The 21002-nt window shown below is 37.1% G+C and overlaps 1 protein-coding gene across 17 annotated transcripts in view; it reads left to right on the top strand.

Moving 5' to 3' along the window:
* Positions 1-21002, top strand: part of ADAM22 (ADAM metallopeptidase domain 22) — a 278120-nt gene that overhangs the window by 125653 nt on the left and 131465 nt on the right. For all 17 annotated transcript variants that reach the window (XM_053608487.1, XM_053608501.1, XM_053608500.1 and 14 more), the window contains exon 4: positions 18597-18663. In XM_053608487.1, the coding sequence (XP_053464462.1) occupies positions 18597-18663 (67 nt within the window). The remainder of the gene's footprint in view (positions 1-18596; positions 18664-21002) is intronic.

Below are 21002 nucleotides of genomic sequence, written 5' to 3'. Positions count from 1 at the left end.
CTTAGGTTTAAATCTGTTGTCTATTGTGAATTAATTTCTGTGAGTGGTGAAAGGTGCAGGTCCTGTTTTAGTCTTCTGTGTGTGGCTATCAAATTTTCCCAGCACCATTTATTAAATAAAGATTTTTTTTTTCCCTCAGTGTATGTTTTTGTCTGCTTTGTCAAAGATCAGATGGCAATATGAGGATGGTTTTATATTTGGGTTCTCTGATCTGATCCATAGATCTATGTCTCTGTTTTTGTGCCAGTACCATTCTGTTTTGGTTACTATAGCCTTGAAGTATAGCTTATAGTAGGGTAAAATGATGCCTTCCTATTTGTTCTTATTGCCTAAGGTTACTTTGACTATTTGGGGGCTTGTGGTTTCATACGAAGTGTAGAACTATTCTTCCTAGATCTGTGAAAAATAACATTGGTATTTTAATGGGGATTGCATTGACTTTGTACATTACTTTGAGTAGTACAGACATTTTAACAATGTTGATTCTGCCAGATCCATGAACATGATATGTTCTTCCATCAGTTTATGTCCTCTGCAATTTCCTTCCTCAGTGTTTTGTAGTTCTCCCTATACAGGCCTTTCACGTCCTTAGTTAAATATACTCCTGGGTGTTTTATTTTCTTCGTTGCTATTGTAAAAGGTATGGAGTCCTTGATTTGATTCTCAGCTTGACTCTTGGCGTGTAGGAATGCAAATAATTTGTGTACATTGATTCTGCAGCCTGAGACTTTGCTGAATTTATTTATCAATTCTGGGGATGTCTTTTTTTTGTTTGTTTTTTTGCAGTTTTTGAACCCGCCACCTCCGGCATATAGGGCCTGCTCCCTACTCCATTGAGCCACAGAATCTTTAGCATTTTCAGTAAGATTATATCATCAAAGAATGTTATTTTGACCTCTTCTGTCTCTGTCTGCATACCCTTGTTTTCCTTCTCTTATCTGATTACTCTAGCTAGGATTTCCAGCCCTGTGCTGAATAGAATTGGTGATAGTTGGTAATCTTTTTTAAATGTTTTAAATGTCACTTAACCCATTTACCATTTACATAGGACTTAGTGTAAAATAAGGCTCCAGCTTTATTTTTCACAATGCCCTGCTAGTTGTTCTCTGAAGAGGCCTCTGTCTGAAGTTTTAATGGCTACCAATACGTTACAAACCCTGGGAAAATCCCCTAACCGCTCTGACACTCAGTTTTCTTCCCTGTAAAGTAGGAAGTGAGAATATTTCTTGTTTCAAATTGAAGTCCAGAGTGCAACATCTTATTTGGAAGATATAAGATGTGTCATCTGGATAACTAAAGTTTGGGTGAAAAGGATTTGTCTACTTTTACACTGATAATAAGTTGAAAAATCTCAGACTGGAGTTGGAGAGTACATAACTTCTTCTTTTTTTATTTTGTTATTTTAAACTGACTAATATGATATTGTTTTGTGTTATTTTAAAACTGACTAATATGATATTGTTTCATATAAAATGCTTTTTATAACAAACTTTGAAATATGACTTGCCCTCAGAAGAAGAAATAGTAATGTTACTTTGTAAAAAAAAGAAATACAGGAAAAGGCCAACTCAGAAATAAAGTACAGATATAGAACATAGTTTTTATTTTGATTTTGTGTTTAAAAACTCTTGTCTAAAAATGCTTTTTTATTTATTAAGTATAATTCAAGCTTTTGTAAAATTATAAAGAATTGGGCAGAAGAGAAATGCTCAGAGTTGCTTTTCAAAATTTTAATAGAATAACTTAAGAAAAAAAGAAACCGATCAGACTCAGAGCCTGTAGCACAGAGTGGTTATGGCACCAACCACATACATCAAAGTTGGCAGGTTTGAACCTGGCCTGTGCCAGCTAATCAACAATGACAACTGCAACAAAAAATAGCTGGGTGTTGTGGCAGATGCCTGTAGTCCTAGCTACTTGGAGGCTGAGGCAAGAGAATTGCTTGAGCCCAAGAGTCTGAGGTTGCTGTGAGCTGTGATGCCACAGCACTCTACCGAGAGTGACATAGTGAGACTCCGTCTCAAAAAAAAAAAAAAAAAAAAAAAAGAAAGAAACCAGGGTGGCGCCTGTGGCTCAAAGGAGTAGGGGGACTGGCCCCATGTACTGGAGGTGGTGGGTTCAAACCCGGGCCTGGCCAAAAACTGCAAAAAAAAAAAAAAAAAATAATAATAATAATGATTTGATAATACAGTTGTTAAAATCAGAGCTAAAAAAGACCTTACCTAATTTTTATACAAAAAGCATGCAGATCTCCAATCTCCTGTTTTCTGTTATTATTTCTTAATAAGGTTTAGTCTGGGCTTATGACTTGTCTCTTGTTATATCATCATTTTCTGTTGACCAATGAAAAGGTCTTATCATATTAAGAACTATTGTGCCCAGTGTGTGGGAGTCATGAGATAAAGTTGTTATTTTGTTCTCTTTATTTTGGTATAATTAGTTTTTAGAATTTTGTCCTTGCCTTTCAAAAGGAGATTATTAAATACCACCCCCTTGTCCTGAATTCAGATTATGAGATTGGGTTAGGCTTAATTTGCCAGATGTGAGGTTGCTTGAAATGCTGTGTTTATTGGACTTATTCCTAAATTAATCATTTATCGCAACTTTGATGCACTCGTTTCAATCATCAAACACCATGAGCCATTTACTGCCCACCACTCTGGGTGTCTCAGCTATTCACTTTCCCTTGAACGTGGAGGGTAGTGAATATCCATGAAGAAAACAAAGACCCTGGGCCTTTGCTACTTAAAAAAATTATCTTAGAATGGTGCCATTTGATCATCTCATCAAATTTTGCATAATTTCAGGATCTTTAGCACCATACCTAAAATTTCCGTACTACTTTCATTCTCTTTGTGATGACTTTGGACTGTTTTTGCAAAGGGATTGAGGCCCTGTGTGATCATTTCTTTAATTTATCTCTACTTTTCCTTTCATACACCCATGTAGCACTTATTTTCCTTGTGGTTAACCTTTTCCCCGCACCTGTCTTGTTTGCCTTAAATTCTATTGCCCTTCCTCTTGAGTCAGCTCTTTTAGACCTTTCTCGCTAAACACTCTCTCTTCAAATACCTCAGCTATTGCCATTCATGTAAAGCCTTTCTTCAATTAAAAGAAAATACTTGGAATTTAATTTTATTGCTTTGTTCCATTTATCTTATGAATTAAAAATGTATTTATGTTTTGAAAAGAGAATATGGGCACAGGTGCAGAATTTTAAAGAAAGTTTCCTGTACATCTCTGTCCTTCAGCTACCTTGTTCTCCATGTCAGCAGTATCTACAGGGTGTCCCAAAAGTCACCCCTAAAGTCACCATACATCGCAAAATGGGAAATTATAGCTAAATGTACCTTTATTTGCAAAGTATTCATGACAAAATTTTGTAGCGTATTTACATAATACCCTCTACATGTCGGTCACCTTTTGTACAATTTTGTAATGAATTCACAAAATGTAAATTTAGCTACAGTTGCTATTTTCTATTTTGTGACTTTTGGGACACCCTGTATTATTGTATTTCTTATGTGTTTATCCTGAGGCAGCCAATGTGTGCGTGCATATTTGAACACACACACATATACATACATAATTGTCTTTCTTCTACACAAATGTTGGCATATTAAATACATTCTTCTGACTTTCTTCACTCAGCAAAGTGTTTTGGGGATATTTACATATCAGTATATCAATTTACATATCAAATTTCTATCAATGATAGAAATGTATATTCTTTCTAAGGGCTATATAGTATACTATTTGATGGATTTATTATAATTTACTAAATAGTCCCCTGTTGTGGGTCATTTAGGTTGTTTTCAGTTTTTCATTATTATGAATGGTGCTGTGATAAATCACGTAAACACATTTTTTTAAAACGTGGGATTGTATCTCTAGGATAAATTCTAGGTATGAAATTTTGTGGTCAAAGGAACACAAATTCTCATCAGAAATATGGGAAAGTGCCTATTTTCTCACTGTTTGCATCACATGCACCTTGGCTCTGGCTATTTTCGACTTCCCTGGAGGACCCTGAGGAGTTCATATTCTCTCATTTTTCTCTCAATTGGCATGTTCTTATATTACTGGAAAGCTTTGCCTGCCTGGCACCTGTCCCACCAAAGCCCCCTCCATTTCCTCAGTCTCTTTTCCTTCAAGACTCAGCTCAAACATCAATTTCTCTCATTCTTGCTCCTTGAACACCATTCTGTCTCCTTCCCCCAGAACTTTTCAGGCCCATTTATGTACGCTTGTGTTTGTGTGTGTGTGAGATTCCTGTGCACACATAATAGATTTCTCCTGCACACTTGTTATGATGAGGAAGGAGAAATAAACCTTATCTTTCTTAGTGATCCTGAGAAAGCAGCAGGTAGCTGCAGAACTCCTCCTCTAAAGGTGAGAACTAACTTTACACTGAGCTAAAATAACCTTGAAAAAGCTATGTAACAGATAACAGCACCCTTATTTCTTGAGAAAAATAATCATTAACTCCTTGTACCCTTTCTTGTAACTGTAACTGTGCAGCTGATACTGAGCTGAAGAAAAAAGTATAAATAAAAGAGTTTGGAAAAAACTGTTTTCCTTGGACCTCAGCATTTTACACCTTGGGGCACCTGAGTTCTCCTCAGCAATTAAAGCTTCCTTCCTCCATATTGTTGGTGTAAGAGTCTGTCAGTTTTAATTCCCCATTTTCCTGCAACAATGATGCTTGTTACTTTGAATTGTATCCATTGGTTCTTTCTTTGTATTTCCATTGAACTGATCTTTGAGGCATGGGTTATGCCATTTTCATTTCTTTGTCTAAAACACTTTTCCTTTGAGCCACAGGCGCCGCCCAGAAAACACTTTTCCTATTCCAACATGTAGTGGAGGCTTAGTAAATGTGTTTTTAGATGCATTAACGTAAATCCATGTCAGATTTTATAGTTGGACAGGACGCTAATGAGCATTTAATCCAACGTGTTTACTTTATTAACGAAAAACAAAATTTAAAATTAGGCAATTCATTGTTTTACATTTCTTTAAGGAAAAAGAAAACTAAAGCAGTAGTTTTTTTTACCTGCTTGTGACTCTTTCCCTCCTGGGTTAAAATCAGTACCCCAGTACTATAGTTGTTGATGTATAGGGTTTTTATAATTGAATATTCTGTGTCCTCAAGCTGAACTAACATCAGAGGTACACCTTTTGTTTCTTCCCATTTCTCCTATTGATAAACTATCCTTTGTTCTCAGCACGTTATTCCCAGGACCTGCCCAAATTTGAAAGCAGGGAGAGAGACATATACAAAACTAGAAAGCAAATAAACCCCAGTTTTTACTGTTAAAACTGTTGAAAAGCATTGTGCCTTAGTATGAAGGCCAAGTGATCCTATTGGTGTTTCCTGTCCAGTCCTCTGTACGGTCCAGACTTTGGTATTTAGGGACGATTTGCATGTGTAGAGCAGATACCGTTTCTCACAATCTCTGTATTCACATTGGTCTGGAGCAGAGAGGAAGAGAAAAGAGAGAAAATCCTCAGTATTTATAAACTTTCAAAAGATAAATGGTCCCCATTTCAGAAATGTGGACCACTGTTACTAGGTAACTCGGTTCCTGTCCATAGGGAGGGTAAGTTATGCAGGGCCACCTCCTCTACTTAAAAACAAGGAGCATTGGAGGGAAGGTAAGGCTCCTTGACACATCATTCTTAACCATTCCTGTGTTTCCTTATGTGTTCTTTTTAAAACTTGCAGACCTAGCCGGGTGTTGTGGCGGGCACCTGTAGTCCCAGCTGCTCGAGAGGCTGAGGCAAGAGAATCGCGTAAGCCCAAGAGTTAGAGGTTGCTGTGAGACGTGTGACGCCACGGCACTCTACCCGAGGGCGGTACAGTGAGACTCTGTCTCTACAAAAAACAAACAAACAAAAAAAAAAACAAAAAAAAACTTGCAGACACTTCTGTTTTTGTGTTTTTATCCTTACTAGGCAACAAAACACAAAAACACAAGTGTCTGCAAATCAAACTGAATTGTGATGGCCCAGTTTTCCTAGTCTTCAGCCTCTATCACGAGAGATGTTTTACTTGCTGTTTTGGATTGCTGGTCATCATCCAAGACTTTTACAACTAGGATAGCATTTCCCATAGTCAGTTGTTTGCAGATAAATACCCTCCATGAGTCTCAAGTGTTTTGAGAAATATTCCATTAGTCCTATGCAAGATCAGGACTTCCATTTAATTTCATTTCATTGCATTTTTAAAAATATTTATGGAGTCCCTGTTAACTATTATAGCTTTGTACTTCATGGTATATCTGCATAGAATATTCATAGGTTCTTTCTTTTTCATTCTCTTTACTTAATAGGCAAGGACAATGTTTAATTTTTATTAAAATATTCCCTCAAGTGCCTAATTCATTTGATACTAAAACCTAAAATTAGAGCAAAAACTAGAAAGAGAGCCATGGGAGGAACATGTCGGTCACGTAGCGAGTCTTTCTCAGTTGGATGCTTGCATAGAGATTATTTTGTTTCAGAATCTCTTCTTCCTCCTTAGTAGCTAAACATGAAGACTTACCATTATGCATTGATTTCTCTGTTATAAAAATATACTTTGAAATTTATGGCTGACAGTAGCAATGAAAACACTGTTTTTCCTTTTGCTGGGCTGTTGGCTGCATTTAGTTTGAGACGAATACAATGGTTCATCAGATAATTGTGAAAAGAGGTGCCACATCCAGAGGTCTTAGATAATCAATCCTCTGTTTCTGGAGTATAGACATTCACAATTGATACTTTCTCCTTTTCCTTCTTATCTGTTTTTGCATATTTTTAGATGCAAAAGTTCAGTAATTTTCCACGAGAAAAACTCATTCCTAAAAATAATTTTATAAAATCTGAGAGAATGGGAGAGCAAAGCATATCTAACTTTTATGTTTGTAGTTTTGATATGATTATTAACTCTTAAAATACATGAACTAACTCAGGATAGGTCTTAGTGTCTTGATTTTCATTCCATTTGTTTCTTATTTCAGCCAGTTTTAGGAGTGATTATGAGATTATGAGGCTTTTTAGCAAGGTTTTTGAAATTTGTGCAGCCAAGCGGGGTTATGCCTTTAAAGTTGTCAACCTGGGAGGGCATGGCATTTACTCTAGTAAAACCTCCACTGCTTAAACCAACGTTAGATCTTTCAGGGGGATTTGCTCTTAAAGTCAGCAACTCTTCTTTGAACCCTTTCTTCCTTCCTTGCTTCCCTTCTCTTCCTTCCTTTTTTTTTTTTTAAAGGCAAAGTCTTCCTCTGTTGCCCTGGCTAAAGTGCCACAATATCATTATAGCTCATAGCAACCTCAAACTCATGGACTCAAGCGGTCCTCTTGCCCCAGCCTTCTGAGTAGCTGGGACCACAAGTGCTGCCACCATGCCTTGCTAATTTTTCTATTTTTTGTAGAGGCAGGGTCTCACTCTTGATCAGGCTGGTCTCAAACTCCTGACCTCAAATGATCCTGCTATCTCAGCCTCCTATTTACAAGCATGAGCCACCATGCCCAGCCAATAGCATATTTTAAAATCTTTTTAATGGTGCATGATATCAAGAGGGCATATTTCAGTTTTGGAAGCAGCCAACAGCCATTTAGAATCATCTTTTCACTAATATGATGATTAGCCTAATTATTTGTTATTCACAAAATATGTTTAGGAAATAATGAGACTGGTTTTCTTATGTGTCACATAAATTATCTCTGAAAGTAATTCCAAAAGAGAAATTTTTAAGTTTTGGACAATTGCAGCATCACTTACATAAGTAAAGAAGATCTCAAGATGATAGTTTTGAAAGTGACAAGCCTCGGCTGACTAGTCTGTTATAATAAGAAAAAAAGAAGACCCATCCCATCATTTATTGTAGCATTCTGGTATTGCAAAGAAACAAAGACATTTTAGAGGAGCCAAAATAAAAGAGTTTGACTTGGTGTGCTTACCATTTGGTCATGAAAAGTATTGTAAATTGGCTGGTGTTAGCTAGAAATAGCCCTTTGAATTGAAAGATAATTCAGGAAGTTATGTGACAGCTAATGGAATAGACTGAAATGTGAGAAAGCAGAGAGGTCACCTTTTAAGGACTTATTGCTAGAGTCTTGAGACAAATGGTGAAATGTAATTTTCTACTCCTTGGTATCTATTTCATGCCCACATTACCTAAATTTCTCTGGCTCAGGTTTAATTGAGTAATTTTTCATCATAAAAATTATATGTTCATGGTAGAAAAGTAAACACTTAAAATGGCTTATTTCTGGTTAGAGATGGCAGATCTGTACTCCATTGTAATGAGAGTGAAGGTATAATAAACTCATAGGAACAAAGCATATGATGATATACATCAATAAAATTTTAGAAGATTTAACAAGAATGGAGAAGTAGTGAATGACTTAACACAGTGGGGAAAAGGTGACTCTTAATTTCAACAAGAAGTAGAATCTGGGGAAGGTTCTAAAAACAGACATATCAGATTATTGCAGAAAATTGGGGTATAGTGTGAATATGAAAAGAGAAGCAGATATATTCATTTTAAGACATTAAATTCTAAACAACTTTGTTTTAAAATGGGAAATCTGACAGGTCTAGTTTTGTTTTCTTTCGTTTCACTTCTATAAACATATGGGATAAGGGAGAAGTGCCAATTCTACGCTTTTGGCTTAACAATTATTTATAGTTTACAGAAAACAGAAATGTCTGTTTAAATATTCTTAATAAGATAACAGTTAAGGAAACTGAATAGAATTACAGACTTTTTAGAGGTTATATTTGCTTTCATGGGATATAGGAACACATTTTCTTGTATGAATTATGGGCAAGGACCTACTGTTGGAAATAATGTTGCAAAGATGATCCTGTGACATAGATTAGAACTTGCTGTCCTGCTGCTCTAAAAGAAGGGATGTTTTCTTTCATCCTGATGGGCTTCCTTTCCCCAGCAGTTAGAAGGGCCTACAGTGTTAAAGCAAATGCTCGGAATTCATGGGGTAGGAAGAAAAAGCAGGCTTGAAAGACATATTAGAATATGGAAATGAAAACGTCAGAAAGAGAATTTTAATAGATGGACTATAAAATGTGTAATGTGTTGTTCTGAAGTTTGAATCTTTGTAAAGAGCAGTTAGAAGCTCTTTTTTATAACTTCCAACAGTTGGGGAAATGCGTCTCCCTTTCCCTGGCAGGAAAAAGAGGGTTTTTTTTTTTTTTTGGAGAAACAACCAAAGTCTCTAGTCAGTTGAGGGCCAGTGCTGCACTGAAAATGGGAGGGCATAGTGATGTCTTCATGTTGGAGAGTCATTGTCCTTATGTCCAGGTTGGATCTCTGAACATTGGCACCGAGTTTACGCTATCCAGCTGTAGATAGAAGGCACGGTCTCTGGGCAAAGTGATCATCCCATGGTAAAGAATCTAAGAATACTGGATGGGTGCAGTGGCTCACACCTATAATCCTCACAATTGGGGAGGCTGAGGTGGGAGGATAACTTGAGCTCAGGAGTTTGAGACCAGCCTGAGCAAGAGAAGACCGTGTTTCTATTAAAAATAGAAAAATTAGCTGGGTGAAGTGGTGGGTGTCTGTATTCCCAGCCACTTGGGAGACAGAGACAGGATTGATTGAACCCAGGAGTCGGAGGTTGCTGTTGATCTAAGCCTGGATGACAGACAATAGAGTGAGACTCTGTCTCCAAAAAAAAAAAAAAAATCTAGGAACGTTGACATTTAGGATTCTTCAATGAAGAATTCTTCTGGCTCCCTATAGGGAGGCTCATAACCCTGATGTTACTCACAGAGCTTCCAGACAGGAGAGCACTTCACTGTCAACAACCATGGAGAGTATTTCCAGATATTTGAGGAAAGCCTCTATCAGGGCAGCATCTAAAGAGGGCATAGAAAACAAATGAAATGAATTCAGCTAAAATAAACAAAAAATATATAGTGAACAGAAGAAAATCTTAAAAAAGAAATATACATGCATGTGTAGGAAGTATTCCAAGTTCTGCCCCAGCCCACCAAATAAAGCAAATATTGCAGTAAAGTGAGTCACACAATTTTTTTGGTTTCCCATTGTATATAAAAGTTATATGCAAAGTTATGTTTACACTATCCTTTGGTCTACTAAATATGCAAAACATTATGTCTAAAAAGTATATATATCTTAATTAAAAATATTTTATTGATAAAGATGTTCATGAATATCTGAGCCTTCAAGTTGAGTCATAATCATTTTGCTGGTAGAGGATCTCTACTTGTTGATGGTTACTGACTAATTAGGATGGTGATTGTTGACGGCTGAGGTGGCTTAGGCAGTTTCTTAAAATAAGATAATAAAGTTTGCTTTATCAGTTGACTCTTCCTTTTACAAAATATTTCTCTGTAGCGTGAGATGCTGTTTGATAACATTTTCCCACAGCAGAACTTCTCTTCAAAATTAGAGTCAGTCCTCTCAAACTCTATCACTGCTTTGTCAACTAAGTGTATGGAATAGTCTAAATCTTTTGTTGTCGTTTCAGCAATGTTCATATTATCTTCACCAGGAGTAGATTCTATCTCAAGAAATTACTTTCTTTAAAAAAAAAAATTATTTTCTTTCATCATCCTAAAAAACAACTTCTCATCTGTTTTAAGTTTTTGTCATGAGATTGCAGCAATTAAGTCACATCTTCAGGCTGTACTTCTAGTTCTTTTGCTGTTTCTACCAACCTATAGTGAGTTCCCTCATTGACATTTTTTTTTATTATTACCATTTTTTTATTAAATCATAGCTGTGTACATTAATGCGATCATGGGGCACCATACATTGGTTTTATAGACCATTTGACACATTTTTATCACACTGGTTAACATAGCCTTCCTGGCATTTTCTTAGTTATTGCGTTAAGACGATTATATTCTACATTTACTAAGTTTCACAGGTACCCTCCCTCAGCCCTTTCTCCCCCCTCCCCCTCCCACTTCCCCTTCCCCACATTCTTAGCTTATAACTGCATTATAGCTTTCATGTGAAAGCCATAAATTAGTTTCATAGTAGGGCTGAGTACTTTGGATAATTTTTCTTCCATTCTTGAGATACTTTACTAAGAAGAATATGTTCCACCTCCATCCATCTAAACATGAAAGAGGTAAAGTCTCCATCCTTCTTTAAGGCTGCATAATATTCCATGGTGTACATATACCACAATTTATTAATCCATTCATGGATCGATGGGCACTTGGGCTTTTTCCATGACTTAGCAATTATGAATTGGGCTGCAATAAACATTCCGGTACAAATATCTTTGTTATAATGTGATTTTTGGTCTTCTGGGTATATACCTAATAGAGGAATTATAGGATTGAATGGCAGATCTATTTTTAGATCTGTAAGTGTTCTCCAAACATCTTTCCAAAAGGAATGTATCAATTTGCATTCCCACCAGCAGTGTAGAAGTGTTCTCTTTTCTCCACATCCACACCAACATCTCTGGTCTTGGGATTTTGTGATATGGGCTAATCTTACTGGAGTTAGATGATATCTCAAGGTAGTTTTGATTTGCATTTCTCTGATGATTAAAGATGATGAACATTTTTTCATATGTATGTAGGCCGTGCACCTGTCTTCTTCAGAGAAGTTTCTCTTCAAGTCCCTTGCCCAGCCCGCGATGGGATCACTTGTTCTTTTCTTGCTTGTATGTTTGAGTTCTCTGTGGATTTTGGTTATTAAACCTTCGTCGGAGACATAACCTGCAAATATCTTCTCCCATTCTGAGGGCTGTTTGCTTGCTTTACTTACTGTGTTCTTGGCTGTGCAGAAGCTTTTTAGTTTGATCAGGTCCCAGTAGTGTATTCTTGAAGCTGCTTCAATTGCCTGGGGGGTCCTCCTCATAAAATACTCGCCCAGACCGATTTCTTCAAGGGTTTTCCCTGCACTCTCTTCTAGTATTTTTATAGTTTCATGTCTTAAGTTTAAATCTTTAATCCAGCGAGAGTCTATCTTAGTTAATGGTGAAAAGTGTGGGTCCAGTTTCAGTCTTCTATGCCTCCCAAGTTATCCAGGAGGGCTGAACTTAACTTCTTCCAAATCCCTGTTAGTGTTGATATTTTCACCTCCTTCTAGGAAACACAAATGTTCTTTTCTTTTTGTCAGAGAGAGTCTCACTTGGTTGCCCTGGTAGAGTTCTGTGGTGTCGTGACTCACAGCAACCTCAAACTCTTGGGATCAAGCGATCTCTTGCCTCAACCTCAAGAGTAGTGGGGACTACAGGTGCTGCCATGATGCCCGGCAAGTTTTTCTGTTTCTGGAAGAGATAGGGTCTTACTTTTGCTCTGGCTGGTCTCAAACTCCTGTGCTTAAGTAGTCCACCCTCCCAGGCCTCCCAGAGTGCTAGGATTACAGGCATGAGCCACCATGCACAGTCGTGAATGTTCCTGGGGACCTGTGGCTCAAGGAGTAGGGTGCCGGCCCCATATACCGGAGGTGGCAGGCTTAAACCTGGCCCCGGCCAAAAACTGCAAAAAAATAATAAATAAATAAAATATGATAACATGACAAGAAGTTACTCACCATATGCTGACACTCTTCAGCCTCCAGAACTGTGAGCCAATAAATTCATGCTCGTTATACATGACCTACTATGGGAGTCTGTCATAGCAATACAAAACAGACTTAAACACACAGTACCATTTCTGCTTCATTATATTTTCCACAGGGTCAGTTCACATTCAAGGCTGGGAGAAATGGTTTCCACTTTGCCATGAGAAAAATGTCAAAGAGTTATAGCCACCTTTAATCAACCACAGCCCATCCTTTGGCATTTTTCACATGGGTGAAATGTACTTAATTCCTCCAGAGATCCCTGCTAAATGTCATTCCGTTACGTTATTGAGCTCAAACTCAAGGTTCAGGTTTTGTCATCTGAGTCAGGTCCAGGTGTGAATAAAGCATGTTAAGGAGGTAGCTCAGGCAAGACATGAACTAAAAAGATATGTTATCTATTCTATGCACACTTAAGATATGGGGAGATAGGGCCAGACCAATAGCAGTAGACACATTGTTCAAAACAGAGGGAGATAGGAGCTACGTGGCAGTCAGTAGATGCAATTCTGATGGTCAACCAGGTATGTCACCAGTTCCTCCTGCTTTGGGAAATGAAATCTATGTTTATTATGGCTCCGTTCTGCTTCCTAGGAGTGGTTCTTTGGCTTCTTTGGTCCACCCTCCGAGTTACCATTTCTTTTCCATAAGAAATGTGCCAGGATTTAAACTAGCTGTCTTTCTAGGTCCGCTTCCTGACTATGAGTTTGAACTGAGTGTCCGTTTTGGTTCACATCATTGGTGGTTTAAGAACTTGGTGAGTTTTAGGTGAATCTCACTGGGGTTTACTCCATTAGACATAACCACATCCACGAATCTTTTTGAGATTGGCCCCTCTCTCCTTTAAACTATGAGCTAAGGTAGGACAATGCCCTTAAGATTCTTAATAGCCTTTTTGTTTAGCTGAGAACGTCTATGAGAACCTTTAAGATTCTTAGAAACTCTTTAGTGTAGCTCAGAAGGCAAGCCCTTAAAAATCTGAGAAACTCTTTTATATGGATTATATGGTTTGGGCAAAGTGCCTGTAGTCTTTCAGGGTCATAACAAAGAGTGGTACAACCACATCTTTGACTTGGTCTTGACTTTGAGGTCACATTAGATTAGATCTTTGCTGCGAGGCTGTTTCTTTGAAAATCTATTGCAAGTTCAGGTTTCTTTGTTCATGTTGGTGATTTCTTTCTTATGTATTTTTAGTGGTAATAATGTAAGTGATATGTTCCTTCTTAGGGCATCGTTACAGAAGCTTCTGATTTTGGTTTCTTCTGTTATTTGTAATGTTAACTGTTATCACTTGGTAAAGGTGATGTCCTCTAGTTCTCTTCACTAAAAAGTTATTACTAGGATACATTCTGAATGTAGAATTGAATGTTGAGATCAGGCTGAAAGAGTTATTCATCAGACATGTTGAATTCAAGATGCCTGTTTGATATCCTGGTAGATAACCTGTTCTGAAACAGGTGTATTGGTAGATTGGAGAGGTAAGATAGTCCTTTTCTGTTTTTGTTTTCTCAGTTAATGAGGAAGCGAGTGCCTGTGTAAACAGAATAAAGATGAGGGAGAGCTTTTTTGTGGACAAAGAAGTTTAGAAGGGTCTTCTCGAGTAAATTGAGTAGGAAAATGTAGTGGATTTATGGGCAGTGACGCTATGAAGGATCATTTGGTAACTGTGATCATGAATCAACCTATGGTCATTCAGGATATTCTGCGTCTTAGGGTCAAATTTTGATTGGCACCAGAGTGGAGCTTTACTGTGATTGAGGTTTGGACAAGTTAATGCAGTGGAGCGTAAGGTAAGGAAGTGTAGACTGTGTGAAGAGGGGTGATTATCATGACAGATCATTAAACAGAAACAGGGTTAGGTGGACAGGAGTGAGATGAAGGAGAGTCAAAAATTGGCAGATGGGGTCAATGGTTTATAAGTCTCAAAACAGTAAAAGTGAGAGCTCTCGAGAGAGGTGAATAGATAGGAGATAGTTAATACAGGGAATGGGAAAAATTGAAATCAAGATTGGGAAGGCATTTCACCCATGTTCGGTTTTAGACTATACCAACTTTATGAAGTTTTTTTTAGTTCCTCCATTTTAGACATGGGCAAATTATGTTCATAGAGATTAAATAACTTGACCAAGGGCACATAGCTAGTAAATGGCAGAGCTTGGATGGAAAATTAAAATATTTGTTTTTATTTTTACCTCCAAAGCTTTTTGTACTGTAGCCACTGCATCTGACATGACAGTTTCCCCCTAGACAAGGGATGATCATTATTACAACTGAAAATGTGCATTGTAATTCCCCCTTTGATTAAATCAAATAAACTGATCATAGATCTTAATTAAAATATGTAAAAATCTCAAAAAAACCCTCAGAAAACATTTCCAATTTTAACATCTACTTACTTTGTTTAGAAAACAAGAGGCCTTTAGAATGTGGTTGAAAATGATTTTCACTTTAATCTTTTAAAGTCCACAAGCATTCACATACCAGTATTGAGTAGGCTGTTAGTATGGAGTGAATTTTACCTAATCCATTTACAGTGATATAAAATTTTGTTTATGTTAAGGAGAACCTTCACTTACCTGCACTTAAAATGATTTACTTACTGATAAGCAATGATATTCTAAGGTAAAGAACTTAAGGTAATTTTAATTATGTCAGGAATCTTTAAGAAAATTCTTAGATTCTAACTGCATAGGTAGTAAGGATTTTATGGTTTAGTAGAGGGAAAAGTGACTTTTTTTTTTGAGGCAGAGTCTCATTAAGTCGCCCTCAGTAGAGTGCTGTGGCATCACAGCTCGCAGCAACCTCCAACTCTTGGGCTTAAGCGATTCTCTTGCCTCAGCCTCCCAAGCAGCTGGGAACTACAGATGCCTGCCACAACGCCTGGCCTTTTTTTGTCGTTGTTGTCATTGTTGTTTGGCAGGCCTGGGCTAGGTTCGAACCCATCAGCTCTGGTGTTAAGTGGCTGGCACCCTAGCCGCTGAGCTACAGGCGCTGAGCTGAAAAGTGACATTTTCAATAGAAGGTTTTTTACCCTAATAATTAAAATAACAATCCTTAGCAGACTTTCACAATACTGCAAACAAACAAAACCACACTGCATGAGCTCTTTTTGGTTTTAATTACATGGAGCCCTTTCCAGCAGTACTTTTATATAGAAGCTTGATTGAAATAGCAACATAATTCCTGAGCAGAGAGTTTTTCTTTGCTGTAATTATATTCATGCAGTGAGTCATATTCTCTTAATACCTAGATTTTATAATTCAAAGGAAAATGTTCCCTTGAAATTTGAAAGCCTAGAAGACTCTAAAGTTGTTGTTTTTTTTAAAAAAATTGTTATTACTACTACTGCAACTACTAGTCCTCTGAGGAGTGTTTTACTTCAATGATTTGATTTCACTCATGCTACCCCCTGGTAATAGGGATATTTTGTCGCTTGACAGTGATGGAGAACGTATGCCATATCCCCCAGATATCCAGCATAGGGGTAGGCTGTTCTGGATTTAGGGATGTCAACAGCAGAAATCTGGGGCTTTTGCCTCTAGTATTTACTACTGTTACAACTCAGTTTAAGTGTCTGCTTACTTTTGACTTTGTTTCTTTTTCCTTCATCAGTCAAAAGATTTTATTCCTGAATTTACTAGTTCATATTCCAAAGAGAGATAACCTGTCTGGCTCTGCTAAGAAATATAAACTCTGAATGGCAATGATTATGTCCTACTTCTGGGGAAGTTGTTTCAGATTGATAGCAAGGCTGGGAGACAGTCCTTTGCAAACATCTGGCTATTGAAAGGAAATACAAGGCTTTTTTTTTTTTTTCAATTTGGTATACTTTTTATTTCATGAGATACTTAGAATTGTAGTAGTCATGTGATGGTCCTGATTAGAGCCAGTGAAGAAAATAGGCCAACCACCACACTGTTGGCAGGGCAGAACGTTGAACCCACTCTTGGTCTCATTAGATGCTGCAGTACTACATTAAAACTCTGGAACTTCCAGATGCCAGGTGGGAAATTACTGCGGTAGCTCCCCCAGTGTGCTACCAGGCAGAGGTAAGGGAACTGAAAGTTCCCACAGACACAATTCAAACCCTCCAATCACCTGGTTTGCTAAGTTAATTTAAAGCACACAGTGAGAAAAGGAAAGCTATTGGTAGGTTAGCACATTTGGGACAGCTAATCCTGGGTGCCAGTGTTCATGGGTCCTACTTCTTTCTCTGCTGTGGATGCCTTCCCTGCTGATGGTGTGGTTACAGGGAGCAGAGGTGAGGATTGGGTAGGCCTCAGAGGTAGCAGGTGCCCTGAGCTAGTGACACCCACTTGTATCTGAAAGACACCAGGACAAATATGCCTGGTCAGTGGCTATGGAGTGCCGTTTAGCCCAACAATCATTAATTCTCTTTGTGTTTCTTGGAGAACATAAGGGGCCAGAATGAGTGTCAGCAGTTGTTCTTAACCAGGGCTGCTTTGTCCCCCTGTGTATATTTAGTAATGTCTGGAGAGGTTTTTGAATATCATGACTGGTGCATCCTACTGGAATCTAGCCGGTAGGAGCCAGGGATGCTACTAAACATGTCTCTGGAACAAGCATTATTTGGCTTAAAATGTCAGTAGTGTCAAAGTTGGGAAACCCTGGTTACCAGGTGGTTGAAGTAAGACCTCATGAATATTAAGCATTTATGCGTATTTAGTGTGTGCTGGATATTTTATATTTAGTATATCATGGACATTTATTACCCAGATGCCTCACAAATGTTAGGTATTTCTTGATTTTCTGTTCTTTTCTATCAATGTGTAACACACACACAATGTCTTTATACTTTACATATGCTATGAATTCTGCACATGTCTGACAAAATTTTCCTTACTAACTACTCTTATATTTTTAAAACGTCTTCAAAGGACTGAATATTCTCAAAAGCAAATTCACATAACACTAGCCCTGGAATTTCTAACAAGAAACGAGATGACAAATGTTCTGATTGTGTAAGCCATTTTATGTGTACTTTTCTTAACTTGGAACTGAGTGCATCCTAGCTGGTTCCCACATATTCTAAAGATAAGTAAAGGATGATCTTAGATTGTAATTATAAGTTTCCCAAATGGTAACGTAAACATCAGATACTACAGGATTACGGTGCCTATGCAATGCTTGTTTTATTGTTCTGTTTACATTTCACGCAGCTGTAGGCAAGGAGCCTATCATGACAGGCCTGTGTGCTCAGAAATTCCCTTTTTTTTCTTTTTATAATTGGAACAATTTTCGTTTGGTGACCTTCAGTGTACTTTAAAAAATATTTTTTGGTTGGCTCAACATCTATTAATAGAGTAGCATTAGAAATTTATAGCTTCCTGTATTCTTTTTATTTATTAATGACAATTTTATTTATATCTTAGTGCCTTAAAAGATTAAAGGCATTTTATGGAAGTGTGTCTTGAGGCACCACCATTGAAAGGGAGATTTTTTTTTACATATATGAAATTAAAGAGAAGCGTATTTAAGATTATAGAAACATTTAAAATTACATAAGAAGATTATTGCTTAGTAGATATTTCAGAAGAGAATTATTTTCAAATGATGGTGTAGTCCTCATTTCTTTTAACTTCTTTGCCCTTTTTAAGTTCTGTGTTAGGAACTAATATTTTGTCAGATAAAAATAACACATAATGAAATGATAAGGTATGGTAAACAACTGAAACTATTTGATAAAAAGCTAAAGTAAGAAAATTAAGCATAAGATGTCCTAAAAATAATTGTGTGCTTATGGTAGTTCCCTAAAACTGTTGGTTGGATCAGCGGAATCAACTCTGCTAAACAGTGAGATGACAAGTGGTGTATAGTCCGGTCAGCCTCCCATATCCTGTCTGAAATACTGGGGGTGAGGGTGAGAGAGAGAGAGAGAGAGAGAGAGAGAGAGAGAGAGAGACCTATGAGTGTTGATTTGAGGGTTAAAGAATCATTAATGCAGAAATATGTAAAGTCATTCACATTTTCAGAGTCCTCCTTAATGATCATTTCTTTTTGCTGTTGCAGTGATTTGCTATCTTCTGAATATGTAGAGAGACATATTGAACATGGAGGCAAAATTGTGGAAGTTAAAGTAAGTGAAATTTTCCTACCTTTGGGGGAAATTTATTAAGAATCTTTTAGATACCACTGATTATGATTTTAATTTTCAATGATACTTCTAATGTACAGTTTTGAGGATTTTAAAATAATATTTTGTAATTTATTAATGAAAGTTCATCACATACTTGTGGAAAAATAAACTTTGCTTTTAATTATTAGTAAAAGAATTTTTAGTATTCTGTAGGAATTATTGGACTTGTGTATTATAGGGTTGATATAGCTGCAAATAGTTCTTTTTAGATTATGTCACAGAAAATACTTTCTGAAATTTGCTGTTAAGATTAGCACTGAGAACCAAGAGGTGGAGTCTTGGGTCCATGAAAGATGTGTGGCTTTACATTTAGTTGTGAAAGACTTTTTCCCTGGTAAGATGTAGAATTATTAGATCTATAGGGAAGTCTCAAGGAGTTTAAAAAACCTAGAGACAGGCTGGGCATGGTGATTTATGCTTAGTATCCCAGCACTTTGGGGAGGTTCTCTCGAGACCAGAAGTTTGAGACTAGTCTGGGCCACATAGCAAGCCAAAATCGCCACACATACACCCCCAAAATTGAGCAGGGCATCATGGCATGGCACCTGTAGTCATAACTACTAGGGAGGCTGAAGTGGAAGGATCACTGGAGTCAGGAATTCAAGGCTGCAGTGAACTATGATGGTGCTTCTGTATTCCAGCCTGGGCAACACGGTGAGACCCTGTCTCAAAAAAAACAAAACAAAAACAAAAATCTGGAGACAGAAATCCCAGGATACTGGTCATGATAGGTAACCTCTGAAAATATTAACGCACAAATAAAAGCATCCTCCAGCAAGAGGCATAAGCATGTGCGTTTTATCTCAGTGTACTGATGCAGTAATTTTACAGCACTTAAGGTTGAAAGCCACAAGTGGAGGGCTCCTTGTTGAGTGATGTTTATTATACAGTCGTGAGTTTTGGCCAAATGTTTAAATTTTCTTCCAATCAGTGTTCAGACTGTCTCTTCTAACTCATTCAAATTATAGTGCTATAGTCCTACTTGTTTCCTTTGTCTGATTATAAATTTAATATATGCTCATTTTAGAAAACTTGTAAACAGAGAAAGGTATAACAAAAGAGGAACAATTATCCTTACATTCACAGAGAGTTAAACTTTGTTTCTATTTTGTTGTATTTCCTTTTGGTGTTTTTTGTCCTGTATATATTACGTAGAATTATATATATCTATAAAATTGTATCTTGCTTATTTTTTAGTAAACATTGTATCATATTGTAAACATTTTCCCAAGTTTATTTTCCCATAAAGCCTGTGTTCATTGTTTACCTATTTACCTGTCTTACTGCAGTAAAGCATTTTTACTCAAAGCCAACATCTATCAATAATCAAAATAAATTACCTCGTCCCCTTCTAATGACAGCCTGAAGAGAACTGGGTTTTTTAATTATATATTAACTAAAAAAGGAAAATTTTTTTAATAGACATTTCAAACATGTGTAGAAGTAAAAAGAATACTATAATAAACCCTCTCCTACCCATCACCTAGGGTATTGACAGTTGTCAACATTTTGAGGATCTTTTTCTTTTTACTCATGTGTGTGTGTAGTATTTTAAAGCAGATCCCAGACATTTGGACATTTTCCGATACATATATCTCTGTATATCTATATATCTCTCTCACTAATACAGACTTAAAACAAAACTGTTCATTTTAATAAGTAATACAGATATAAAAAATTGCCAGTTCCTCCAGAAAGTTATTCCAAACATAAGACTAATTGAATGGTTGATTGATTTATATTACCACTTTCCTGACAAAAAGGATATTAGGCTCCTTCTATTTATGACACGGAAGAATGGAATCATTTTGCTAACAATGGGGGAAAAATTACCTAGACTTAAAATTTTCAGCTTCTTATATTCTCATCCCTGTTTATTTGGCTTCACTTCTCTATTTTGTATGATAATTTCTTCCGCATACGGAGTATCTCTTACTCCTTTGGTACAGTAAAAAAGAATGGAAATAGGCAGTTGGCTGTCTTGTCAGTGGAGTGATGGGATGTAAACATGAGTATGAAGGGTGGATCAAGCAAACGCCGATCTTGCTGTCTCTATAGTAATATCCCTTTCAGACAACTTGTACTTAATCGGCAAAGTGAACTCTACTTGGAGATAGTTATCTTCTATGGGTGTATATACAGCGAGCACTGGCTGTTATACAGTCTTTGCTGATTTTCCAACCTGAGAATTGCATTTCCTTGTTGATGGTTTTCCTAATCCCTAAGCCTGTCTGTTGGGGTGCCTAATGCAGTCTTATACAAACCCCCTCCTTCCTCTC

This window comes from Nycticebus coucang, chromosome 11, assembly GCF_027406575.1.
Source record: "Nycticebus coucang isolate mNycCou1 chromosome 11, mNycCou1.pri, whole genome shotgun sequence".
Taxonomy (NCBI): Eukaryota; Metazoa; Chordata; class Mammalia; order Primates; family Lorisidae; genus Nycticebus; species Nycticebus coucang.
Note: the sequence above shows the minus strand (reverse complement) of the source record. Positions and strands in the feature narration are given on the sequence as shown.